General features: G+C 46.4%; 1 protein-coding gene and 1 pseudogene across 4 annotated transcripts in view; one reads left to right on the forward strand and one right to left on the reverse strand.

Annotated features, from left to right (window-relative positions):
- LOC137519260 (microtubule-actin cross-linking factor 1, isoforms 6/7-like) overlaps nucleotides 1-25,082 on the forward strand; it is a 277,534-nt gene that overhangs the window by 99,127 nt on the left and 153,325 nt on the right. For all 4 annotated transcript variants that reach the window (XM_068238155.1, XM_068238153.1, XM_068238154.1 and 1 more), the window contains exon 3: nucleotides 4,920-4,991. In XM_068238155.1, the coding sequence (XP_068094256.1) occupies nucleotides 4,920-4,991 (72 nt within the window). The remainder of the gene's footprint in view (nucleotides 1-4,919; nucleotides 4,992-25,082) is intronic.
- On the reverse strand, nucleotides 18,091-18,202 carry LOC137520060 (U2 spliceosomal RNA; annotated as a pseudogene).

Here is a 25,082-nt window from a genome sequence, read left to right on the forward strand (position 1 = left end):
CAATCTGAAGGATAGACTTAAAGCATTGATTTCATTGGATGACTATGAGCAATTTTCGTCTGAACTTGTGACTATTATAGATGCACATCAGAAACAGATTGAAACAATTAAAAGGGATAAGTTTCAACGTGACGAACACGACTATAACCTTGGTTATGTATACTCCTGGCAACGACCGGCCGGGAGACCTAGACCTATCCGTAGACCCAGACCAGGTGATCCTGAGGGTAAAAGACCGCAAGGCGGTGAAATGCCAGACTCCACTGAAGCACTCAGTAGCTCCTCACAGGAGGGTTTTTCAGATGTATCAACAAACCAGGACGGACGCGGAGGGGTGGCCGGCAGAGGAGAGGGAGGAGGCGGCATCAGAGACCGACTGCGGTCTCGCCAACCCAGACAACAAAAGAAGTAATTGTAGTTAACATATCCTCTGTGACACTGACCCCGTCTCAACTATCTGCCCTCAACTATGGCCTGTCCTTTTCACCTACCAACTTCCCAGATCCATTGGAGATAGATATTGAACTGCAACGGTTCTTTAGAGCCATAAAATTGAAATATTTCTTTTCAATTCCGAGACCCTATGAGAATACGCGGGCTCAAACTACTGAAACAGATGTCCTTAGCCTACGGGATACAGCGTTACGGACTAAAAGTAAATTCCAACCAGGTTCATGTCAGATACTCGATATATATATCAAAAAAGTACAGGAGGAAGTGGACCTTCTGATGAAGAAATCTAACCATGTGGGTTTACAAGTCCGCTCTAATATTAACAAAGCAGAGAGAATGGCTATTAAGGAGCTGATGAATAACGTGGCTATTACAATCAAGCCCGCTGACAAAGGCGGGGCCATAGTTGTCATGGATACTAATCAATATCGAAAGGAAGTGTTACGACAATTGGCTGATGTGACAACGTATAAATTGATACCATGTGATCCCATAAAGGACATTCAGGAGAAAGTTGGTGAAGTTGTATCTACAGCCAGGTCCCAGGGCATTATTGATGAGAAGCTGGCAGAATTTTTAATACAGCCCTTTCCTGTAACTCCAGTAATATATATCTGTCCGAAGATACACAAAAGCTTGGACAATCCCCCGGGTAGACCAATAGTCGCTGGAATGGACTCTGTTTTGGCCCCACTAGCTAAATATTTAGATCAAGTACTTCGACCATATGTGGCTTCTTTGAAGTCATATCTCAAGGACACACAGATGTTTTTGAATATTCTTAGAAATATGCCCCCACTAGAAGATGGATGGTTATTAGTTACTATGGACGTTGAAAGCTTATACACGTCCATACCCCATGAGGGGGGTTTGGAAGCAGTGCAATATATGCTAGAAACGGCATCTGATTTATCTGTACAACAGATACGGTTCATCTGCACTTTACTTGAGATAGTGCTTAAATGTAATTATTTTAGGTTTGAAGAACAGTTTTATATGCAGATGAGGGGCACAGCTATGGGGTCGAATGTGGCCCCGTCCTACGCAAACATCTACATGGGAGTGTATGAAGATATGTTTGTTTATTCTAACCAATTGTTTCAAAAGCATGCAGTACAATGGTTTCGTTATATTGATGATGTTTTTTGCGTGTGGGCGGGGCCGCATTCGACCCTACTTGAGTTTGTGGAACAACTGATGCAGAGGTGTCCTGAAATTAGACTCACGACCCATAGTTCTACAGAACAGATTAGTTACTTGGATACACTTGTTATGTGCAGGGATCGGAAACTGGTCACGGATCTCTATATCAAGCCCACGGATGTGAACTCCCTGTTGCATTTTGGGAGTTTCCATCCGTGGGCTACTAGGAGATCCGTCCCAGTGGGACAATTTCAGAGAGTCCATAGAATAGTGGATGATGATGGGGTAAAGACACAGAGGATAGAGGAGATGCAAGACAAATTCATTCAGAGAGGATACCCTAAAGACATAGTTCAAGGGGCGAGATCTAGGGTTATGGAAGGTGGTGTTAGAGTTGGTGTCCAACGGAGAGATGTCAAGGAGAGAATACCATTTGTAACAAGATATAACACAAGAAGTGATGATATAGCTAAAATTATTAAAAAACACTGGTATTTACTTTCTGACAGCTTTCCTGATATTTTACAATTTAAAAACCCTCCACTTATCTCTTATAAAAGGGCCCCCAATTTACGTGACCAGTTGGTAAGAGCAGACTCCAGCCCGCAGAATCAGTCAAAATCCAGTCGCAGAGGGACATATCCATGCATGAATTGCGTACACTGCAATTCAGTCATTAGGGGGGATCAAATTCAACACCCCCATAAAGGTACTAAATTTAAAATACGGGATTGTTTCACGTGTGATTCTAGTTATGTTGTGTATGCATTAAAGTGTCCGTGCGGTTTACTGTACATAGGACAGACCACTCAGAAGATTAAAAAACGTTTGTCATCCCATAAACATGCGATTAGGGAATCTTTGACTGACCAGGCGGTTGCTTATCATTTTCAGCAGGCTAGACATCATGTGAGTCAATTAAGATTTATGATTATTGAACAAGTTGGGCCTCTTAGGAGAGGAGGAGACAGATTAAAAAAATTACTGTACAGAGAGGCTTTTTGGATTAAAAAGCTGGACACAATGGAACCGCGGGGCCTAAATAGAGAGTTAGATCTGTTGCCATTTATTTGATTGTTTTATTTACTCGGCCCACATGTTCCATTCTGTCCAGCTTTTAAGAGGTTTCTTAATTCCCTTTTTTTTGGGGCTACTGTGATTTGTAGCATTAATATGACATAGCGTGATTTATGTATACCTATCGTTTTGATTGGGTGCCCATGTGTCATGCTATTTGGTGGTTGTGTTGTAAGTTGGACATCAGTCTCTCAATGCCACGACAGTTTCACATTATGAATGAATAGAAATGAATTATGGATGCTACCTTGAACCTCTACCTGGTTGATCTCCTTCTAGAGGTCGTCCATGTACTTATGTGTGTACTCTGTGATTTATGCTATACGGCTGCCATGCGTAGTGCTGCGTGGAGAGGTCTCCTTCCATTGGCTGCGACTGCTGACACCTCCTTTGTTTACATCTCACAGCGCTTGCGGCATATCCCGCCGCCGGCGTCTGTGGTTGCTGGGGAGACGCAAGGGGCGGGGCTTAGCCCCGCTCCTGTGCGTCATGCGGCCAAAGTTCCCCATCAGGTCCGCCGTTGTGGCGGCCTGCTGGGAGTGGCTGCGGAGAGGACCCAGCACCAGGGGAGGAGCCGGTGCTCGCAGCCGTTGGAGAGGTATGGGGCGGGGGTGAGTTGGAGGTTTGAATCCTCCAATAGCAGCCTTAGCCCTGAAGTTCTCTATCAGGTCCGCATGAGGTGGGACCTTAGAGACGGGTCAGATGACCTAATAGTGTTGTGTAATTGGCTCTAGGCTGCCTATACTGGCGTATAAATTGAGAAGTGAATTCATTGTATGTTTGTACATTGACAGCATAGCTTGATAAAGGGGCGGCTGCCCTGAAACGTTGCTTGGATTGCTGTAATGCATTTTCTGCAAAAATAAAAGAGCATATACTTATTGATGGTGCCGGTTATCGTGGATATAAACTATTTTTAAACAAACGCACCCAGAGAGGCATTCAGAGAGGGGACGGCAGGAATGGCGGCACCCAGAGGCGGGGCATTCAGAGAGGGGACGGCAGGAATGGCGGCACACAGAAACGGAGCATTCAGAGAGGTTATGGCAGGAATGGCGGCACCCAGACGCGGGGCATTCAGAGAGGGGATGGCGGCACCCATAGACGGGGCATTCAGAGAGGGGACGTCAGGGTTGGCGGCACCCAGAGGCGGGGCATTCGGAGAGGGGACAGCAGGGATGGCGGCACCCAGAGGCGGGGCATTCAGAGAGGGGACGGCAGGGATGGCGGCACCCAGAGGCGGGGCATTCAGAAAGGGGACAGCAGGGGTGGCGGCACACAGAAATGGGGCATTCAGAGAGGGGACATCAGGTATGGCGGCACCCAGAGGCGGGGCATTCAGAGAGGGGACGGCAGGAATGGCGGCACCCAGAGGCGGGGCATTCAGAGAGGGGACGGCAGGAATGGCGGCACACAGAAACGGAGCATTCAGAGAGGTTATGGCAGGAATGGCGGCACCCAGATGCGGGGCATTCAGAGAGGGGATGGCGGCACCCATAGACGGGGCATTCAGAGAGGGGACGTCAGGGTTGGCGGCACCCAGAGGCGGGGCATTCGGAGAGGGGACAGCAGGGATGGCGGCACCCAGAGGCGGGGCATTCAGAGAGGGGACGGCAGGGATGGCGGCACCCAGAGGCGGGGCATTCAGAAAGGGGACAGCAGGGGTGGCGGCACACAGAAACGGGGCATTCAGAGAGGGGACATCAGGGATGGCGGCACCCAGAGGCGGGGCATTCAGAGAGGGGACGGCAGGAATGGCGGCACCCAGAGGCGGGGCATTCAGAGAGGGGACATCAGGAATGGCGGCACCCAGAGAGGAGGAGCTACTACCCAGCAGATATAAGAAGCCAGACAGACTCCACAAATACCTGAAATATGAATCTAGGCTGATAGAATGGTTGGGATTGTAGGCCAGTTCTGGATTGTGGTGGATAAAATTGTCCTTCTTCCACATTTCTCTCTACCAGACATATTCCACATACCATGGAGACCCACAACATTCACTCACCTGCCCCCCTCCACCTTCCGGTGTCCTCACCACTAGGGGGCGCCGTACCAGGTCCTATAACAGTTGTGGCCACCATGATCCAGTGCTGTAGTAAATGTAGCGGTAGAGGATGAGCGGCTGTATCTGCTGTGTATTGCTGCTCTGATGAGACCTGTCCTGTGTTATGGTCATCCTTGGTGTTTGTCTGTTAAATGATGTAGGTACGGGTGCCTGTGTAACGGGTGACTTCTCTCTGTAGGTCCAGAACGGCCGGGGAGCCCAGACTGATGCCCAGTACCGAGGGGGACAATGGGACGCATTCAGCAAGACTGTAAGTAACACTCTGCAAGTTGTGCTGCTCAATCCTTGTACTACTTTCCATTGCAGATCAACTCATGTGAAACTAAACAAGATACATTAATTGTACACAGTTACTACTAGTATGCACACCTGAATACACACAGATGTCCCTATACAACAGGGGTCTCAAACTCAATTTACCTGGGGGCCGCAGGAGGCAAAGTCAGGATGAGGCTGGGCCGCATAAGGGATTTCACAATCGCGGTGCATCGCCGCCTCTGCCCGCCCCTCTCACTCTTCCTTCACAGAGAGGGGCGGGGAGAGGCGGGGATCCGTGTGGCGATTGACGTCAGGAGGGGCAGAGCTGAAGCTGAAAGCTCTGCCCCTTCCAGGAAATGCTGGCGTATTGCCCCCGGGCAATTTGGGGGCTCTGCAGCCCTCGTTTAGCGGCGGGGATGCAGCGGATTACTTGGGAGCACTGAAGCGAACTATAAGGAAGCTTTCGCCGGCGAGGGCCACAAAATATTGTATCGAGGGCCGCAAATGGCCCGCGGGCCGCGAGTTTGAGACCCCTGCACAACAACACATAGGGCACAAGTACATACACACTCATACGGTATACACACACACACACACTATATATATATATATATATATATATATATATATATATATATATATATATATATATATATATATATATATATATATATATATATATATATATATATATATATATATGTATACATACTGTATGGACGGGTTATGGGATAGGTTACAGTGGGTGAGATTAGTAGATTAGTAGAGACGTGGAGATGGGCAGGGCTGGCTGAGAATAGTAATATTATTATTGTTTATTGCATTTATAAAGCACCAACATATTACGCAGCGCTGGACATTAGTTATGGTTACATACAATATTTAGGGGTGACATACAGCAAAATGACAATACAAGAAAGACCAGATCATGCAGCACAGTATGAGTACAAGGTAATGCTTAGTCACTGGATGGAGATCACACAGCACGGTATGAGTACAAGGTAATGCTTAGTCACTGGAGGGGAGCATGGAGATCACACAGCACAGTATGAGTACAAGGTAATGCTTAGTCAGTCACTGGATGGGAGCATGGAGATCACACAGCACAGTATGAGTACAAGGTAATGCTTAGTCACTGGATGGAGCATGGAGATCACACGGCACAGTATGAGTACAAGGTAATGCTTAGTCAGTCACTGGATGGGAGCATGGAGATCACACAGCACAGTATGAGTACAAGGTAATGCTTAGTCACTGGATGGGAGCATGGAGATCACACAGCACAGTATGAGTACAAGGTAATGCTTAGTCACTGGATGGAGCATGGAGATCACACAGCACAGTATGAGTACAAGGTAATGCTTAGTCACTGGATGGGAGCATGGAAATCACACAGCACAGTATGAGTACAAGGTAATGCTTAGTCACTGGATAGAGCATGGAGATCACACCGCACAGTATGAGTACAAGGTAATGCTTAGTCACTGGATGGAGCATGGAGATCACACAGCACAGTATGAGTACAAGGTAATGCTTAGTCACTGGATGGGAGCATGGAGATCACACACCATAGTATGAGCACAAGGTAATGCTTAGTCACTGGATGGGAGCATGGAGATCACACAGCACAGTATTAGTACAAGGTAATGCTTAGTCACTGGAGGGGAGCATGGAGATCACACAGCACAGTATGAGTACAAGGTAATGCTTAGTCACTGGATGGGAGCATGGAGATCACACAGCACAGTATGAGTACAAGGTGCTTAGTCACTGGAGGGGAGCATGGAGATCACACAGCACAGTATGAGCACAAGGTAATGCTTAGTCACTGGATGGAGCATGGAGATCACACTGCACAGTATGAGTACAAGGTAATGCTTAGTCACTGGATGGAGCATGGAGATCACACAGCACAGTATGAGTACAGGGTAATGCTTAGTCACTGGATGGGGCATGGAGATCACACTGCACAGTATGAGCACAAGGTAATGCTTAGTCACTGGATGGAGCATGGAGATCACACAGCACAGTATGAGCACAAGGTAATGCTTAGTCACTGGATGGAGCATGGAGATCACACAGCACAGTATGAGTACAGGGTAATGCTTAGTCACTGGATGGGGCATGGAGATCACACAGCACAGTATGAGTACAAGGCAATGCTTAGTCACTGGATGGAGCATGAAGATCACACAGCACAGTATGAGTACAAGGTAATGCTTAGTCACTGGATGGAGCATGGAGATCACACAGCACAGTATGAGTACAAGGTAATGCTTAGTCACTGGATGGAGCATGGAGATCACACAGCACAGTATGAGTACAAGGTAATGCTTAGTCACTGGAGGAGAGCATGGAGATCACACAGCACAGTATGAGTACAAAATAATGCTTAGTCACTGGAGGAGAGCATGGAGATCACACAGCACAGTATGAGTACAAGGTAATGCTTAGTCACTGGATGGAGCATGGAGATCACGCAGTACAGTATGAGTACAAGGTAATGCTCAGTCACTGGAGAGGAGCATGGAGATCACACAGCACAGTATGAGTACAAGGTAATGCTTAGTCACTGGAGGGGAGCATGGAGATTAGGCAAGTTAGGTTCACTCAGATGCATAGCGTGGGTTTACATCTAGAGGGAGAGGTAGGGACACAAAAGGTAGGGGACCAGAGTTCAGCTGTGGGTTTAGAGCACTTGTGAGGGGGGGGGGTAGGCCAGAGTGAAAAGGTGAGTTTTGAGGGCCTTCTTGAAGATGTTGAAGGAGGGGGCTTCCCTAACGGGGGGAGGTAGGGAGTGCCATAGTGTTGGAGCAGCTCTTGAGAAGTCCTGGAGGCGTGCATGGGACTGGGTGATGCGGGGGGCGGTTAGGCAAAGTTCATTGGAGGAGCGGAGTGAGTGGCTGGGTGTGTATCTCTGAGTAAGATCAGAAATGTAGGTTGGACAGGTTTTGTGGACAGATTTGTAGGTCAGACACAGTATCTTGAATCTGATTCTGGACTGGATAGGAAGCCAGTGGAGGGATTCAAGGAGGGGATCCGCCCTGGTGGAGCGATGGGAGAAGTGGATAATTCTGGCTGCCGCATTCATGATGGACTGCAGTGGGGCTATTCGGGTCATAGGGAGACCAGACAGAAGGGCATTGCAGTAGTCAAGGTGGGAAATTATGAGGGCATGGATGAGGAGTTTGATGGTGGCAGAGGTCAGGAAAGGGTGAATCTTACAGATGTTACGAAGGTGGAAGTTGCAGGACTTTGTGAGGTTTTGGATGTGGGAAGTGAAGGAGAGTGCGGAGTCCAGGGTGACACCCAGACAGCGGGCTTGAGAGGTAGGGCGAATGGTAGTGTGGTTAACAGTGACATGCACATCTGGGAGGTTCAGGGATGGCCGGGGTGGGAAGATCATAAATTCCGTTTTATCTAGATTTAGTTTAAGGAAACTATAGTAAGTACACAGTAGATATTGTATGACCAGTAACTGTCTATGGAAAGAATGGTAATAGGAAATATCAGTGGCATTAGTGTTGTGGTTGTTTGGATTGAAAAAATACTTAGAGATTGTTGAAGAGACTGTGAGTAAGTTGTATATTAGAAAGTTGTCAAATGTAACAGAATTTGTGTGCATTTCTCATTTTTGTGAATTCGCAATGCTAGTCAATAGTGTTGCATTCGACTTGCGGTGTTGTGCGTTGTTGTGCATTTTTTTGGATATGATTTTTTTGCTGAAAAAAAAGACATCCTACATCTATGCTTTGTTTTGGAATGGAAATGCGATTTGTGTACAATATATGTAGGTGGAAAGGCAGAAGAATGGAATTTGTGACAAGAAAATTGAATTAGATGCACTTCATTGACATGCACAGGAAACTCTCGTGCCGAAAAATTGCATGAAAACGCAATCACACAAATGTAGAATCTCATCGGAAAAATCGTGAGAGGCAGAATCTCAAATATGAAAAAACGCGGCCGAAATCCGCAGATATAAATGTGGTGGCAGCCTAAAGGAAAAGCTGTCTCGTCCAGGCTGAGGTCACACAGCGTCAGATTCCTGCCATGCACCATATAGCAGATACGCTATCACCATGTATGATGCGGCTACAACACACGCCAGCTAAGCGGAAACCGGCCCTAACACCCGCACTCTACACATAACAATTATTTTTATTGACTAGCTGATGACCCGGTATTGCCCAGGAATGTATTTGGCTGGTGTCCGCTCCACCCACTTTTCGTAACCCTAACACACAAACACTCAATCACCAAGTTTGTGAGTTTTGGTGTCTTTGGCATCAATCATTTGCATTTTCCCACAGCAATTAAACAAATCAGATTGGTGGCTTTGGACTCCGCCCCTCTCCAGCATTTAAACCCCAGTCACCCAATGACCAACTGTAGCAGGTTTGAGGCATCTGCTATTAACAGTGTAAAAATGGCAGCAATTTAAATATTCTCCTTGAAAATCAACAGGTGAATTTTGATTGGCTATTATAGACTCCACCCACTTTCCTGAATATTAATCTCAGTCACCCAGTGACCATCTGGGCAAAGTTTGGGAACCCTACCATTAACCTGCTGGGCGGTCTGGACGAGCACAGCTCGTCCAGTACCGCCGGAGGCTGCCGCTCAGGCCCTGCTGGGCCGATTTGGCTGAAATAAAAAGCAGCACACGCAGCCGGCACTTTGCCAGCCGCGTGTGCTGCCTGATCGCCGCCGCTCTGCGGCGATTCGCCGCGAGCAGCGGCGAAAGAGGGCCCCCCTAGCCGCCTGAGCCCTGCGCAGCCGGAACAAAAAGTTCCGGCCAGCGCTAAGGGCTGGATCGGAGGCGGCTGACGTCACGACGTCGGCTGACGTCGATGACGTCACTCCGCTCGTCGCTATGGCGACGATATAAGCAAAACAAGGAAGGCCGCTCATTGCGGCCTTCCTTGTTTATTCTGGGCGCCGGAGGCGATCGGAAGATCGCCTCCGGAGCGCCCTCTAGTGGGCTTTCATGCAGCCAACTTTCAGTTGGCTGCATGAAATAGTTTTTTTTTTATTAAAAAAAAACCCTCCCGCAGCCTGCCTGGCGATCTTAATAGAACGCCAGGCAGGTTAATAGTGTGAGAATGGCAGCAGTTTATATTTTCCTATGTAAAAAGTAAGTTGTTTTTGCCTGCACCCGTTTGTAACCATGACATACAGTCACTCACTGACCAAGTTTATGAGCTTTGGGGTTCTTGGCATCAATAAGTTGCATTTTTCCATTGGAATTAAACAAATCTGATTGGCTGTTTGTGACTCCGCCCCTTTCTGATTTTAAACCCCAGTCTCCCAGTGACTGACTGTACCAGATTTGAAGCAGCTGCCATTAAGAGTGTAAGAATGGCAGCAATGTAAATATTCCCTTTCCTGAATATCAATCACAGTCATCCATTGACCAACTGTGTCAATTTTGAGAACCCTACCAATAACAGAATGGCTGAAATCAATCTAACAAATCTGATTGGGTATTTGTGGCTCCGCCCCTTTTAGTGAATTTGGACCCCAGTCACCCAATCACTGACTGTATCAGGTTTGAGGCCTCTGCCATTAACAGTGTAAGAATGGTAGCAATGTGAATGTTCCCCTTAAAAATCAATAGGTGAATTTTGATTGACAGTTGTATGCCCCACCCACTTTCTGAATATTAATCCCAGTCACCCAGTGGCTAACTGTCAAGTTTGAGAACCCTGCCATTAACAGTGTTAGGCCTCTTGCACACTGCAAGCAAATCAGATTCAGATTCAGATTTTTAATCTGTTTTTACATCCGATTCCGATTCAGATTTTTAATCTTAACTGCATGCTGCGTTTTTTGATCCGTTTTTCTGTTGAATGTATTCAAGGAAAATCGGAAACGGAATCGGAATCGGAATCGGAAACGGAATCGGAATCGGAATCGGAAAACGGATTTGCAGTGTGCAGGGAGCCTAAGAATGGCTGCCGTTTATACTGTATTTTCCCATGTAAAAAATTTAGTTATTGGCGCCACCCACTTTTTCTAACCTAGACATACAGTCGCTCAATTACCAAGTTTACGAGCTTCGGGGTTCTTGGTATCAATAATTTGTGTATTCCCATTGAAAATACTCAAATCTGATTGGCTGTTTGTGGCTCCGCCCCTTTCTGATTTTGAACCCCAGTCCCCCAGTGACCAACTGTAGCAGGTTTTTAGGCATCTGCCATTAACAGTGTAAGAATGGCAGCAATTTAAATATACTACACTTGAAAATCAACAGGGGAATTTTGATTGGCTGTTGTAGGCTCCACCCATTTTCCTGAATATTAATCCCAGTCATCCAGTGACCAACTGTGCATAGTTTGACAACCCTGCCATTAACAGTGTAAGAAAGGCTGCAGTTTATATTTTCCCAGTAAAATGTGTTTTTGGCTCCGCCCACTTTTTGTAACCTTGACACACAGTCACTCAATGAGCAAGTCTGCGAGATTTCAGGTTCCTGGCATCAAAAATGTGTGAATGGAAGCAGTTTATCCACCAAGGAAATCTGATTGGCTGTTTGTGGCCCCGCCTGTTTAGTGAATTGGGATCCCAGTCACCCAATGACTGACTGTAGCAAGTTTGAAGCCTCTGCCATTAACAGTGTAAAGTTGGCCACTAACGATCCAATTTCTAGCGAAAAATCGTTCGAGCGATCAGAAATTCTGATCGGAAGAAAAATCGTTCGCTACACCATCAACAAACCAATCTTTCCTTTCTATCAATCACGAGGGACTTGAAAAATCAAAATTCAGTTAGACGAAAAATCAGTTGTTCATAATCGATTGTATCTATCAATGGCAAATATTTGCAGTCGATCCAATCATTTCCGAGTGAGAATTTGATGGCTTGAATGATTTTTCACTAGAAATAGGACCGTTAGCGGCCACTTTAAGAATGGCAACAGTTTTATTCTCCTTGAAAATCAATAGGTGGATTTTGATGAGCTGTTGTAGGCTCCACCCACTTTCCTGAATCTTAATCTCAGTCACCCAGTGATCAAGTGTGGCAAGTTTGAGAACCCTGCGATTAAGAGTCTAAGAATGGCTGCAGTTTACATTTTACCATTGAAAATGAATGGCTGAAATTTGAATGGCTGTTTTATGCTCCTCCCACTTTTCCTGGGTTTGTAACGTCGGCCACCAAGTGACCAACTGTGCCAAGTGTGGGGACTCTGGCATGATTACTGTGAGAAGGGCAGCCTTTTACATTTTTTTCATTGACATGCATGGGTGAAACCTGATTAACTGTTTGTAGCTCCGCCCAAGTGTGCAGGGGGGCCGCGAGACTCCCCCCCCCCCCCCCAGAACATATCATCCCAGGTAGTAAGGGATCTGTGTACCAAGTTTCGTTCAAATCGGTAAAGGCGTTTTCGAGTGATCGCAGCACATACATACACACATCCAATTTTATACTTATAGATTTATATAGTACTGACATCTTCTGCAGCACATTACAGAGTACATAGTTCTGTCACTGTCTGTCCTCAGAGGAGCTCACACTCTAATCCTACTGTAGTCATAGTCTAATGTCCTACCATATTATTATTATGTATTTATATAGCACTGTCATCTTCTGCAGCACATTACAGAGTACATAGTCATGCCACTGACTGTCCTCAGAGGAGCTCACACTCTAATCCTACCATAGTCATAGCCTAATGTCCTACCATATTATTATTATGTATTTATATAGCACTGACATCTTCTGCAGCACATTACAGGATACACAGTCATGTCACTGACTGTCCTCAGAGGAGCTTACACTCTAATCCTACCATAGTCATAGTCTAATGTCCTACCATATTATTATTATGTATTTATATAGCACTGACATCTCCTGCAGCACAATACAGAGTACATAGTCATGTCACTGACTGTCCTCAGAGGAGCTCACACTCTAATCCTACCATAGTCATAGTCTAATGTCCTACCATATTATTATTATGTATTTATATAGCACTGACATCTTCTGCAGCACATTACAGAGTACATAGTCATGTCACTGACTGTCCTCAGAGGAGCTTACACTCTAATCCTACCATAGTCATAGTCTAATGTCCTACCATATTATTATGTATGTATATAGCACTGACATCTTCTGCAGCACTGTACAGAGTACATAGTCATGTCACTGACTGTCCTCAGAGGAGCTCACACTCTAATCCTACCATAGTCATAGTCTAATGTACTACCATATTATTATTGTGTATTTATATAGCACTGACATCTTCTGCAGCACATTACAGGGTACATAGTCATGTCACTGACTGTCCTCAGAGGAGCTTACACTCTAATCCTACCATAGTCATAGTCTAATGTCCTTCCATATTATTATTATGTATTTATATAGCACTGACATCTTCTGCAGCACATTACAGAGTACATAGTCATGTCACTGACTGTCCTCAGAGGAGCTCACACTCTAATCCTACCATAGTCATAGTCTAATGTCCTACCATATTATTATTATGTATTTATATAGCACTGACATCTCCTGCAGCACTGTACAGAGTACATAGTCATGTCACTGACTGTCCTTAGACAAGCTCAAATCTAATCCATAGTCCTAGTATAATCTCCTACCATACCTACCAATATAATCCCTAGACTCCTTCCATATTATGAGTATTATTGTAATATATTTATATACGGTAGCACTGACATGTTTGTTTTATAGAGAAATGTTGCTTTTTTTTGGGGGGGGGCAGAGGGTAATGAGGGGGAGGGGGCAGTAAAATTGCCCGGTATGGGTCCCATAAATTTCTGAAGGCGGGCCTGCATAGTATAATCCTAGCTATAGTCATATGTCCCTAATATAGTTTAAAGAGAACCTGTAACAAAAAAATGTTCCCCCGGGGGGGTACTCACCTCGGAAGGGGGAAGCCTCAGGGTCCCAATGAAGCTTCCCCCTCCCCTGTAGCTGCAGGCAGTCCAGCGCTGGCTCCCCCGAAGTCTCCTGCAATCCTCCCCCGACATGACTGATATATTTACATGCTTGCTTGCTATATTTACCTTCCCTGGCTCCAGCGGGGGCGCTGTTGCAGCTCTCAGCAAGGAGATAGCCAGAAATAGCCGATCTCTGCCGGGTCCCCTGTACTGCGCAGGAGACTTGCGCCTGTGAAGTAGAGTGGCCTGACAAAGATCGGCTATTTCCGCCTATCTCCGAGCCGAGAGCCGATACTGCGCCTGCGCTGGAGCCGGTGTCAGAATTCTAGCAGTTTTATTTATGCAGGAAAAGCTGTCATATGTATAGGTTTTAAATTTTAATGTTCTATGCAAAATTTCATTGTAAACTGTAAAGTTGGGTTACTTCTTTAATATATTGCTTTGTGACATCTCAGCATATTCCAGGCTGTAAAGCTTATAAGATTGTTTTAACTTATAAGCTAGACAATTGTTGACATGTTTCTTTGCTTGAAGGCCAAGGCCAGCAAGAAAATATAAAACTTTCCCAGACAGAGAAAGTCAAAATATGAAAGAAATATAAAACAAGGGGTTTTTCCCAAGATGATTCAGTGATGCCACCTGGCGGTTTCATAGTCTTATAAAATTAACATTATTAGTATTGCTTATTATTTGTTATGAAATGATGACCCTTGCCGGTGGAAAAATATTAAATATATTATTAGATTTAATATGCAATTATTTCTTATATGATTAATTGTTTTAAGAAGAATTATATAATAAGCTTTATATTTAAATGAGTATATTAGAAGCCCTGTATGTTTCAAAAAGCCTTAAATTGCTGAAGGCTCTTACAGATCTTTGTACAGTGTTATAGGGTCAACCTGACCTGGGAAAGTACAGACACATTCCAAAAACTAACTAGCAGAAGGGGATATTATCAGAAATGCGTCATGAATGACATTGTTTAGTCTCAATGTCTGGGGCAGCCAGCAGACAAGATGGCTGGTGACGTCCATTTTTAATAATTGCGTCAGAAATGACCTTATTAGAATGTGTAAACATTGCAAACCTACGTAGATTTCCACAAGATAAGGTAATTAAGAATTTATAAACAATAATATTGTAATTTAGGTATTCAAAACATAGATAGCGTTTGACGCACGGAAGCTTTAGCCAATCAGAGTCTGGGATTCAGGGAAAGTCCAGATTAGGCAGCCATATTGCCTCCAACCCCTATAAAAGTAGGAGCTGAAAGTTCATAGTTTGCAGAAGCCCAACAATCTCCTGAGAAGACACATGAGGCAGAAGCTACCTTCCCACAAGTGATAAAACAGAGAAACCGAGAGCCCAATATAGTGTAGTATGTATTGGATCAGGGAGAATTAGTGTGGAGTAAGTATTATACTTACAAACATGGGTTACCATTTAGGCAACCACTATATAGGCAGGTGGGGAGATTAGACCTGTCCCCACTCAGGATTAAGATGTCGCTCTCTGAAGAAGGAAAGGAGGGTTTGTCACCCTTCCAACCACCAAGGGTGGATATCTTGACAAGTAGATGTACAGAGGCGCCAAAAGGATAAAATATGTCTTGACAGAGGCGCTATTCGTGACCTTGAGACTGTGCTGTGTACTCCTATCTGTTTATTGCCTGAGGAAGCGGGAATATACCCGTGAAACGCGTTGCGGTTCTGTTCATGGAGTATGTGAATAAATTGTCTTTATCTTAAGCGACAGCATCGAGTCTATTTCTGAGTGGCCGGTCCACCGCCGCCACCCGAATATTTTAAACATTTTAGCATATTTTATCCTTTTGGCGCCTCTGTACATCTACTTCCCACAAGTGGTTCTAGATGCTGAAGAGATGACAGAGAAGGGGTAATATGCTTAAAGGGAAGGTTCAGGGAGGGTGGGTAAAAAATCAAAATCAATTTCCACTTACCTGGGGCTTCCTCCAGCCCGTGGCAGGCAGGAGGTGCCTTCGCCGCCGCTCCGCAGGCTCCCAGTGGTCTCCGGTGGCGCGCCCGACCTGGCCAGGCCGGCTGCCAGGTCGGGCTCTTCTGCGCTCCAAGGCCCGGAACTTCTGCGTCCCACGCCGGCGCTCTGACGTCATCGGACGTCCTCCGGGCTCTACTGCGCATGCGCAGAACTACTGCGCCTGCGCAGTACAGCCCGGAGGACGTCCGATGACGTCAGCGCGCCCGCGTGGGACGCAGAAGAGCCCGTCCTTGGAGCGCAGAAGAGCCCGACCTGGCAGCCGGCCTGGCCAGGTTGGGTCGGCCACCGAAGACGACCGGAAGCCTCTGGAGCGGCGGCGAGGGCACCTCCTGCCTGCCACGGGCTGGAGGAAGCCCCAGGTAAGTGGATAGGGATTTTTATTTTTTTACAGGTTTCCCTGAACCTTTCCTTTAATATTCTGGTGATTTACTTTATTAATTTTTCAGCATTAAGTTTTATTAAGATGTTAGAAAGAAGTTTTTTAGAAGCTATTTTTTATGCTATTTCTTTGAGAAGATTACTACAAGTTTTACACAGCTACTAGATACACAGCTATTGACACAGATGAGACTACTTTGATCTTATTCTACATAACACAACTGTTATATTCTTTTTTGAATGTACTTAGAAGATTGATGATCGTTTGGCTATAAAGCCTTGATAAGGTGGAATACTGTTAGAAGGAAACACTACTTGGAACTGTTCATATTTTGTATATATGCTGTATGATAAGCAAATACAATTTTTTATATAAAATCATATACTGAGTGCTCTGATTCATCTCAAGGTATACCGTCAATCTATAATTACTGTTATAGAGGGTTCAGACCCCACTATGCCGGATTTATATGATAGCAACGCTTTAAGGGCTGGTCCTTTACTGAGTTAGCAATCATGAAAAAGGCAAGAACTGCCAAGGTTTTTGACACCGGGAAGGTAAATATTTAGATATTTAGGATTTTCGTCGCCGTCGTGGGACACAGAAGGACGGGGGAAGCCTCAATAGGATCCGGAGGCGTCCCCCTCCCGAGGTGATGACCCCCCAGGGGAGCTTTTTCTTGTCACAGGTTTTCTTTAAGGCCAATTTTGTTAGAAGCCAATTAAAGGAAAACTCAAGTCATACATAAAATATAAAAAATGTTTTAAAAAACTGTTTAATTTACCTGGGGCTTCTACTGGTCCCCTGCATCCGCCCTTCGCCCGCGCCGCGCCAAACCGATCCTCCCTCCCCTGCTATGACCCAGTTTTGATTTCGGCGACCACTGCGCCTGCACGGTCCTGGCCGCACGTGTCCTCATTCACGCTCCTATCGCTGGGAGCGTCATGCGCATGTGCAGTGCAGGAAAATCTGAGGACGCTCCTGGCGAGAAAATCTCGTACTGCGCAGGGTGAGTGAGGACGCGTGCGGCTAGGGCTGTGCAGGCCCATTGGCCATCGACTGGTGGAGTCGCCAAAATCCAACAACTTGGGTGGCCCGGAGGATCGTTGAGGACCGGCGCAGGCACAGGCAGCCGGCAGAAGTCCCAGGTAAGTTAAACAGATTTATTTTATTTTTATTTTTTTTTTATTTTTTTTTTTAGCTTTCTTGGCTCAGGAGTCCTGGAGTAAGCAAGGCCTTTATGCCCATGCACGGAAAAAGTGGGAGTGCGTAAACACCCCCACAAAACATGCATGAGCAGCCACGGGCCCCACAATACAGCAGGGCCCTTCCGGTGTTCCCCAAAGGAAGCCTTCCCCCTTTGCCTTCGGCGCAGGGGGCTTCTTGGGTCCTCCAACACTCAAAGGATAGAAGGACCCCAACCTGCCCAGTGGTTACCCAAAGGGCCTGGGCCATGTGGCTTCCCACACGGTCCGTGGGTCCCCCGAGAGGCAGCCGGGCGGGGACTGAAGTCCCCAGGGGACAAGTCACCGGTGCCAGCAAGCTGGCCTCGACCTTGCGGCCGGAGTTGTAAAAATTTCGCAGTCTCCCTAGCCAAAAGGCCGGGGAGCTGTGTTAGTCGGCCATGCATATGGGCAGTACAGACCAAAGCACCCTACTTCCGCCTGGGATCTGCCACATCCCAGGTTTTTTCAGGTACTCCTGGAGCGCCACTTCCAGGGGCAGTACGCCTAAGCAAAGCCCTCAGCCCTTCAGCTTCGATCATGGTAGATCCATTCCATCAGCCTCTGGGGAATTACGACCAGGAGGGACACCCTGCCACAGTGCCATCCCTCCAGGCCCCCCCCAAAACCTCAAGAACAGATACTACATTTGATCTTAGCCAAAAGGCCGAGAACGAATGCGGTAGGAAACCCTGGCAAAGATGAGAAAACATACAAACTCCATGCAGATCATGTACTGGCCCACATTTGAACCAGTAACCTAACGCTGTATGGTGAGAGTGTTATTCAGTATGTCACCACTCTGCTCACACCCCTATTACTTCTCATATTCCCCAGTCCACACGTCACAATTTTGTTGTTGTTTTTTTAAATATACATAGAGATGTTTCAGACAGCAATACGTTTGCTTTCGTTCTAATGTTTGTATTTGAATAACAAAAAAAAGGTCAGCTGTGATGTCGCCCCTCCCCCAGGCAAGTAATAAGTAACTGGTTCTCCAGGATTCCGAGGATCAGAGACTTTGCCCTTCATTTCCTTTCCTGCTGCCAGCGATGGCGTCTGCTGATCTGAGCGAGGAGCTGGAGTGTCCCGTCTGTCTGACCATTTATACAGATCCTGTAAGCCTGAGATGTGGTCACAACTTCTGCCGGGTCTGTATTGATCGTGTGCTGGACTCACAGGAGGGATCTGCAGGTTATTCCTGTCCTGAATGTAGAGAGGAGTACAAGGAGCGGCCCGGATTACACAGGAACATTGCTCTGAGGAACATAGCAGAGCGTTTCCTGAAGAAAGTAATAGTCCGCTGTACTTACTGTGTGGACTCTCCTGTACCTGCTGTTAAGTCCTGTCTGCACTGTGACGCTTCTATGTGTGATAATCACCTGAGAGTCCACAGCAAGGCACCAGAACACGTCTTATGTGCCCCCACCACCTCCCCGGAGACCAGGAAATGCTCCGTCCATAAGAAGATCCTGGAGTATTACTGCACTGAGGATGCCTCATATGTCTGTGTGTCCTGCAATGTGATCGGGGGACATGTAGGACATAAGATGATGTCACTGGATAAGGCCTCTGAGGAGAAGAAGAAGAAGCTGAGGAATGATCTGCAGAAACTGATGGCAGAGACAGAGGAGGCTGAGAAAAGAGTCCAGAGTCTGGAGGAACGCAGGAGAAAAGCAGATGGTGAAGCAGAGAGAGTCACTGCCCTGTTTAGAGACCTCAGGAGACGGCTGGAGGAGCTGGAGAAGAGAGTCCTGAGTGACATCATGAGGCAGGTACAATGCTATGATGACATCATCAGACAGCTGGAGATAAAGAAGGAGGAGCTGTCTCTGAAGATGCGTCACATTGAGGAGCTGTGTAACATGACTGATCCACTGACTGTCTTAGAGGAATCAAACACAGGTGACTTGTGTGACACGGAGGACAGACATGATGAGCAGCTCCATGATGGAGGGGATCTGGATGTGGCCGGCATCTCACACACATTACACACAGGACTGGCTGATATCATGTCTGGGGTAACTGGGGGTATCCCTATACAGCCTGCAGATATATTACTGGATGTAAACACAGCTAGCAATGAGCTACATATAACAGATGACAGGAAAACTGCATCCGACACAGATATAAAGCAGAACCGCCCAGCAACACGGGAGAGATTTCAGGATGAGCCTCAGGTGTTGAGTATTCAGAGTTTCTCCTCAGGGCGACATTACTGGGACGTGGATGGTGGGGGATCAGATAACTTGATAGTCGGGATGTGTTACCCCCGTATAGCAAGGAGAGGAATAAGGTCAGGGATTGGATGGAATAACAAGTCCTGGGGTTTGCGCAGGGCGTATAATAAGTACTTAGTGATACATGACATGCAAGAGATCCGGATACATGATGGGATCCGCAGTGATAGACTCAGGATATATCTGGATTATGAGGCTGGGCAGATCTCCTTTTATGCCCTGGGTCACCCCATCATCAGACACCTCCACACCTTCACTGCCACCTTCACTAAGCCCCTCCATGCTGGGCTATGTGTAGGGGGGGGAGGCTGTATAAAGATATGTGGGGGGAGTCAGGGTGTGTGAGAGCTCCGCCCACTGGTGACATCACAGGGAGAGAATTGTGATTGGCTTATGGTCCTCCCAGTAATTACTAGCTGTCTGTGATCTCCAGGGACAATTCCTGATTTCTGACCTGAATCATTATATCCTGAAATCCTCATTTATTGTCACATTATTATGATTGTATTTGTTTGTCTGTCACTGATAATAATCTCTATACTCTGTATCAGTGTTGCCAGCCTTTCACGTTATTTTTTACTGACGAATGCCTAAATATTTACCGACAAAATCCCCTGCGCCCCGTGCCGAAAAATGGGCGTGGTCACGCGACAAAATGTGGGCGTGGTCATGGGTGGGGCTGAATATACATGACTATAGTGGTGCTGTAAAAGGTCTGCCAGGGAAGTTTGAGCTCTGCCATAGTGTTTCCCCCCTTCCCCCAAAATACATGTAATCTTACAGCATTTCACCAAAAATCCACGTAATCTGGCAGAGGTTCTTCCAAAATACAGATAATATGGCAGTGGTTCCCTAAAAATAGATTTAATCTGGCAGCAGCGATTCCCCCAACATACACATAATCTGGCAGCAGTTCCCAAAAATACACTTCATCTGACAGCAGTGGTTTCCCAAAAATAGGTAGCCAGGTCTATAGATGTCCCCAGAATAGGTGGCCAGTGGTATAGATGTCCCCAGAACAGGTAGTCAGGGGTGGAGATGTCCCCAGAACAGGAAGCCAGGGGCAGAGATGTCCCTAGAACAGGTAGCCAGGTGTCCCCCCCCCCCCCCCAGCAGGAGGGGAGCAGCACAGAGAAGAGGGAGCGATCATGGGCACAGCAGCGGATAAGGGGGGACGTCTCCCCCCCCCTCCCCTTTGGGCTCCCCCTCCCTCGCTCTCCCCTCCAGAACGAAGTCTTGTGCAGCAGCTGGTAGCGGGCGTGGGATGGTCTCTCTGCATTTGCCGCTAGTCTGGTCCAGACCAGAGCAGCGGCACCAGAACTTCCGGCGCTTGGAACAAGACGGAGGTATGTTCCACCCGCTGCCAGCCGCCACACAAGACTTAGTTCTGGAGGGGAGAGCGAAGGAGGGGGAGCCCTAAGGTGAGGGAAGGGGGGGGGGGAGACGTCCACCCTTCCCCGCTGCTGTGATAGATCTGTATTTCTTGCCTGAATATCCATAAACCATTTCCAGCCCAGCAGCTTTATGCCTCATCATGTCAGGGATGTGTGGAGGTTCTGATGACAGACAGGGCAAGTCACAAGAGCTGCTGATCACTGTTTTTGACACAACATGTCTGCTGTGACTGTGGCTCTTATAATGTATAAGATACACAGCTATTGCACCACATTTAACTTCAGATTCCTCTCATATGGCCCTCTTACTGCCAGAATTCCTTTCCCTGCACAAGTGATGATTAGCATTGAGCACAGTGACCTAATAAAGCCTGCACAGGGTGTGTGTGTAGTGTGTATGTGTACAGTGTGTGTGTGTACAGCTGGTGTACTGTGTGTGTGTGTGTGTGTGTGTGTGTGTGTACAGCTGGTGTACTGTGTGTGTGTGTGTGTGTGTGTGTGTGTGTGTGTGTGTGTGTGTGTGTGTGTGTGTGTACAGTGTGTGTGTGTACAGCTGGTGTACTGTGTGTGTGTGTGTGTGTGTGTGTGTGTGTACAGTGTGTGTGTGTGTGTGTGTGTGTGTGTGTGTGTGTGTGTGTGTGTGTGTGTGTGTGTGTGTGGTCCCTTAATGGAATGCCTCACAATGCCCATATACCTGGACCAGAGCAGCCATCAATGCTTCCTGCCCTCCTCTGGCAGCAGCAGAAACAGTCAGCATCTTCTCACCACTCCTCTTGTGATGATCACAGATCTCCACAGGGCCGGAGCTATCATAGGAAAAAATGGGCAATTGCCCCAGGGTCCCAGAGCCTGTAGGGACCCCCAAGGTGTCCCTCCCCCATCTTAACTGTTGCTCCCCAGGGACTCTGCAGAGTCTGTTAAGTTGGGAGGTGATTGGGGGAGGGTCAGTAGCCAGCTCAGGGGCCCAGGAGGGAAATTTGGCTGCAACAAAGGGCCCCTAGTGACGTCTTTTGGTCAGGGGTGTCTGTTGGGGGGTCCCAGGCTAGTTTTGCCCTAGGGCCCAATTGTTACTTGAACCGGCCCTGGATCTCCGTCTCCCTGCTTGCTGGCTCCTGGAGTCCTCAGGCCGCTCGCTGGCTCCTGGAGTCCTCGGGCCGCTCGCTGCCCTCCCCAGCCAGCACCACTGCCAGAGACTCTCACAGTCACTTTCAAATAATCCGCTCCGAGCACATTTTCCTGAACTGAAACAAAGGAACTTTACAAGTTTTCCCAGAAAGGACATATTTCCTCGAACTTTAGGTATCCGTTTTCTTCTCTTTTATTTTCTATACTGGCTATTAATGTCTATAATTGTTGATTTTAACGATTTTCTGTATATATTAATTATTTATATATTGCATTTTAATAAAACGGTGCTAAAACATCATTTTGTGTATTCAGCCACCCTGCTATTCAGCCGCACAAACTGAACCTGGTCTCTGAAGAGTCGCTACTATTGCTAGCTAGACAGAATAGAGTGTGTTTAACCGTTTTTATTTGCAGGTCTAGACTCAGCCAGTCAGTGGGCTCCTCTGTCCCATGATAACAGAGGTGGTGGCAGTTCTACCCTGAAATAGTGTGTAATCTGTAATTACCGTAACTCACAGGCTCCCTTCTAGTCAGTCTGCTGCCAAAATTCCAGCGGTTTCTGTGCACCGATTGCGACCACAGACTGCATGGTCTGTGTGCTGAAACCGATTGGAAGGCATTTTGCGGTCCAGCCACTAGGGGCCCTGTGACAGCGCACACACTCCCGGGATAGATGGCTGACTGATAGAGGCGGGGGTGGAGCTGGCCGGGGAAAAAAGGGGAGGAGATGTGTGAGACAGAAATGCCTGCTACTGGCTGCCACAGTGATCCGAGGGGGCGGAATTAACTCTTTGCAACAACCCGCCCCCGGCAAGTGCAAGGATCTGCTTGATTTTTACGGACACAGCAAACGTACTTACGGAAATCACCGGCACCAAAATTTAAATATTTATTTACAGACAATCCGTAAATTTTCTGACGGTTGGCAACACTGCTCTGTATTACTTCCAGCGATGAGCTGCCTGTGATAAGAAACATGTAACATTATTTCTATACCTTTTTCTTATGTTTTGGATTCATATTAAAAATAAAGGTACTTACCTTGTTATCCCGTCTAGTGACTTTGGTTGTGTGAAGTCCGCAGACCTGCAAGATAAGTTTAGGGTGAGGCCAAGCACCTCAGTGGGTACGTTGGCTAATGGACTCCCAATAGGTAGGCCCAATGAAGAACACACGACACCTTTGAACACGTTCTAAGGGACTCAGATTATGTTCTCTGCCCCTGTTTATTTGTACCATTCCTTTTAAAGGCTCAAAAGCGCTTGGTCAATTCAATTAATGATTATTCACATGAGGTAATTCGTGTCTATTTGTAATTTTCCATAACTGTCAGCCAATAATTTTGCTAAACACTGCAGAAATATACATATCTGTCTGACAGGTCCTAAGTCCTTCACTATCTAGTTTCGGTCAGCTAATCTGTTATGATAGAGGGAGAAAATTAAACTTTGAAATCATTAGACCCCCTTATCTAGTTTCTATTGCTCTGAGCTGCTGCTAGAGAGAAACAATTTCTGTCTATTTTCCTATTATAGCAGAAACTTAAGAGAACCTGTCTTGTAATACAAAGGAGGAATCTACAGCTAGGTATATCTATATTAACATAAACCTCACATTTCCCCCCTTTTGGCCATATGATGGCCACATAAATTAATAAATCAATTATAACAACAATCAACAACAAGAATTTTACAGAAGCAATTTAAAATAAAGCTTTCTAACATAAACTTCTGACTACTCTATAGCTAAACGCGGCCACCACACGATAAGCGCAACAGTGACAAAGCGCGTTCAAGGCACGGTCACCGCACGTTAAGCGCAACAGTGACAAGCGTACCAACCCTGATAGCCAATTGGCCTTCAGGCACAGGATCTAATAGTTAGACCGACGATGTCGCGCAATTTTCATACTCCTGGGTAGATATTTCGTCATAGGAGCTTCTTCGTTGAACTAGGTAGATGTGAGCTTCAGATGTGCGAGTGCACCTGCTAATGAAACACATAATGAATCTATAGCAAAGGTAAAACATCAGAACTGTGAGCAGGAACATCACCAGATAGGCAACTATTTGTTTAAAGAACCCTCCAATTGAACCAAATAAATTTCCTATGTTTGTACCTTTAAAAGGATTCCATCCCTCATTGCCTATTTCCCTAGCGGTGTTTTGCAACTCTTTTACTTTTTGTAAGTGGTTGAGGACAATGTCGCCATTGTCGTCAATCCACGTACAGCAATCGTCCTGGACCACCATGCACATCCCCCCCTGGGCCGCTAATATATAATCTAAGGCCAATTTTCTTGTAGTGCCAACTTGCGTACTTGGGCTATTTCAACTGTGTTAGCAGTGACCGCTGCAATGGTCTCATTAAACATATTGTCAATTAGTCCAGAGTAGTTATTTAATCTTATCATCATTTGCATCCCCCAACCTGTCCATGTAGGGAAAAGGCCCATGCATAATCATTGGCGGTAAACAGACTCCTTTTATATAGATTGTGATGGGGCAATAAATATTTATTTGCCGTTATAGCTTTTTCTTCTACAACAGCTACTACTGGAGCTAAGGTAGCTACAGTACATTGACCATAGCTACCTCTTGGCAGCCAGGCATAAGCCCATCGCCCACACACGAAGTAATAGGGTGGTTGCAATGAGATTATACCTCGTGAAAACATCTCTTTTGATACATTAACATGTGCTCCTGCTCCTATCATAGCAAGCTCTATTCCTAATAAGTTTGCACACTCTGGGATCCGGATAGCATCTAGTACAGTAAAATTACATAAAGTTTTATTA

Source organism: Hyperolius riggenbachi, chromosome 5 (assembly GCF_040937935.1).
Source record: "Hyperolius riggenbachi isolate aHypRig1 chromosome 5, aHypRig1.pri, whole genome shotgun sequence".
In the NCBI taxonomy this organism is placed as follows: domain Eukaryota; kingdom Metazoa; phylum Chordata; class Amphibia; order Anura; family Hyperoliidae; genus Hyperolius; species Hyperolius riggenbachi.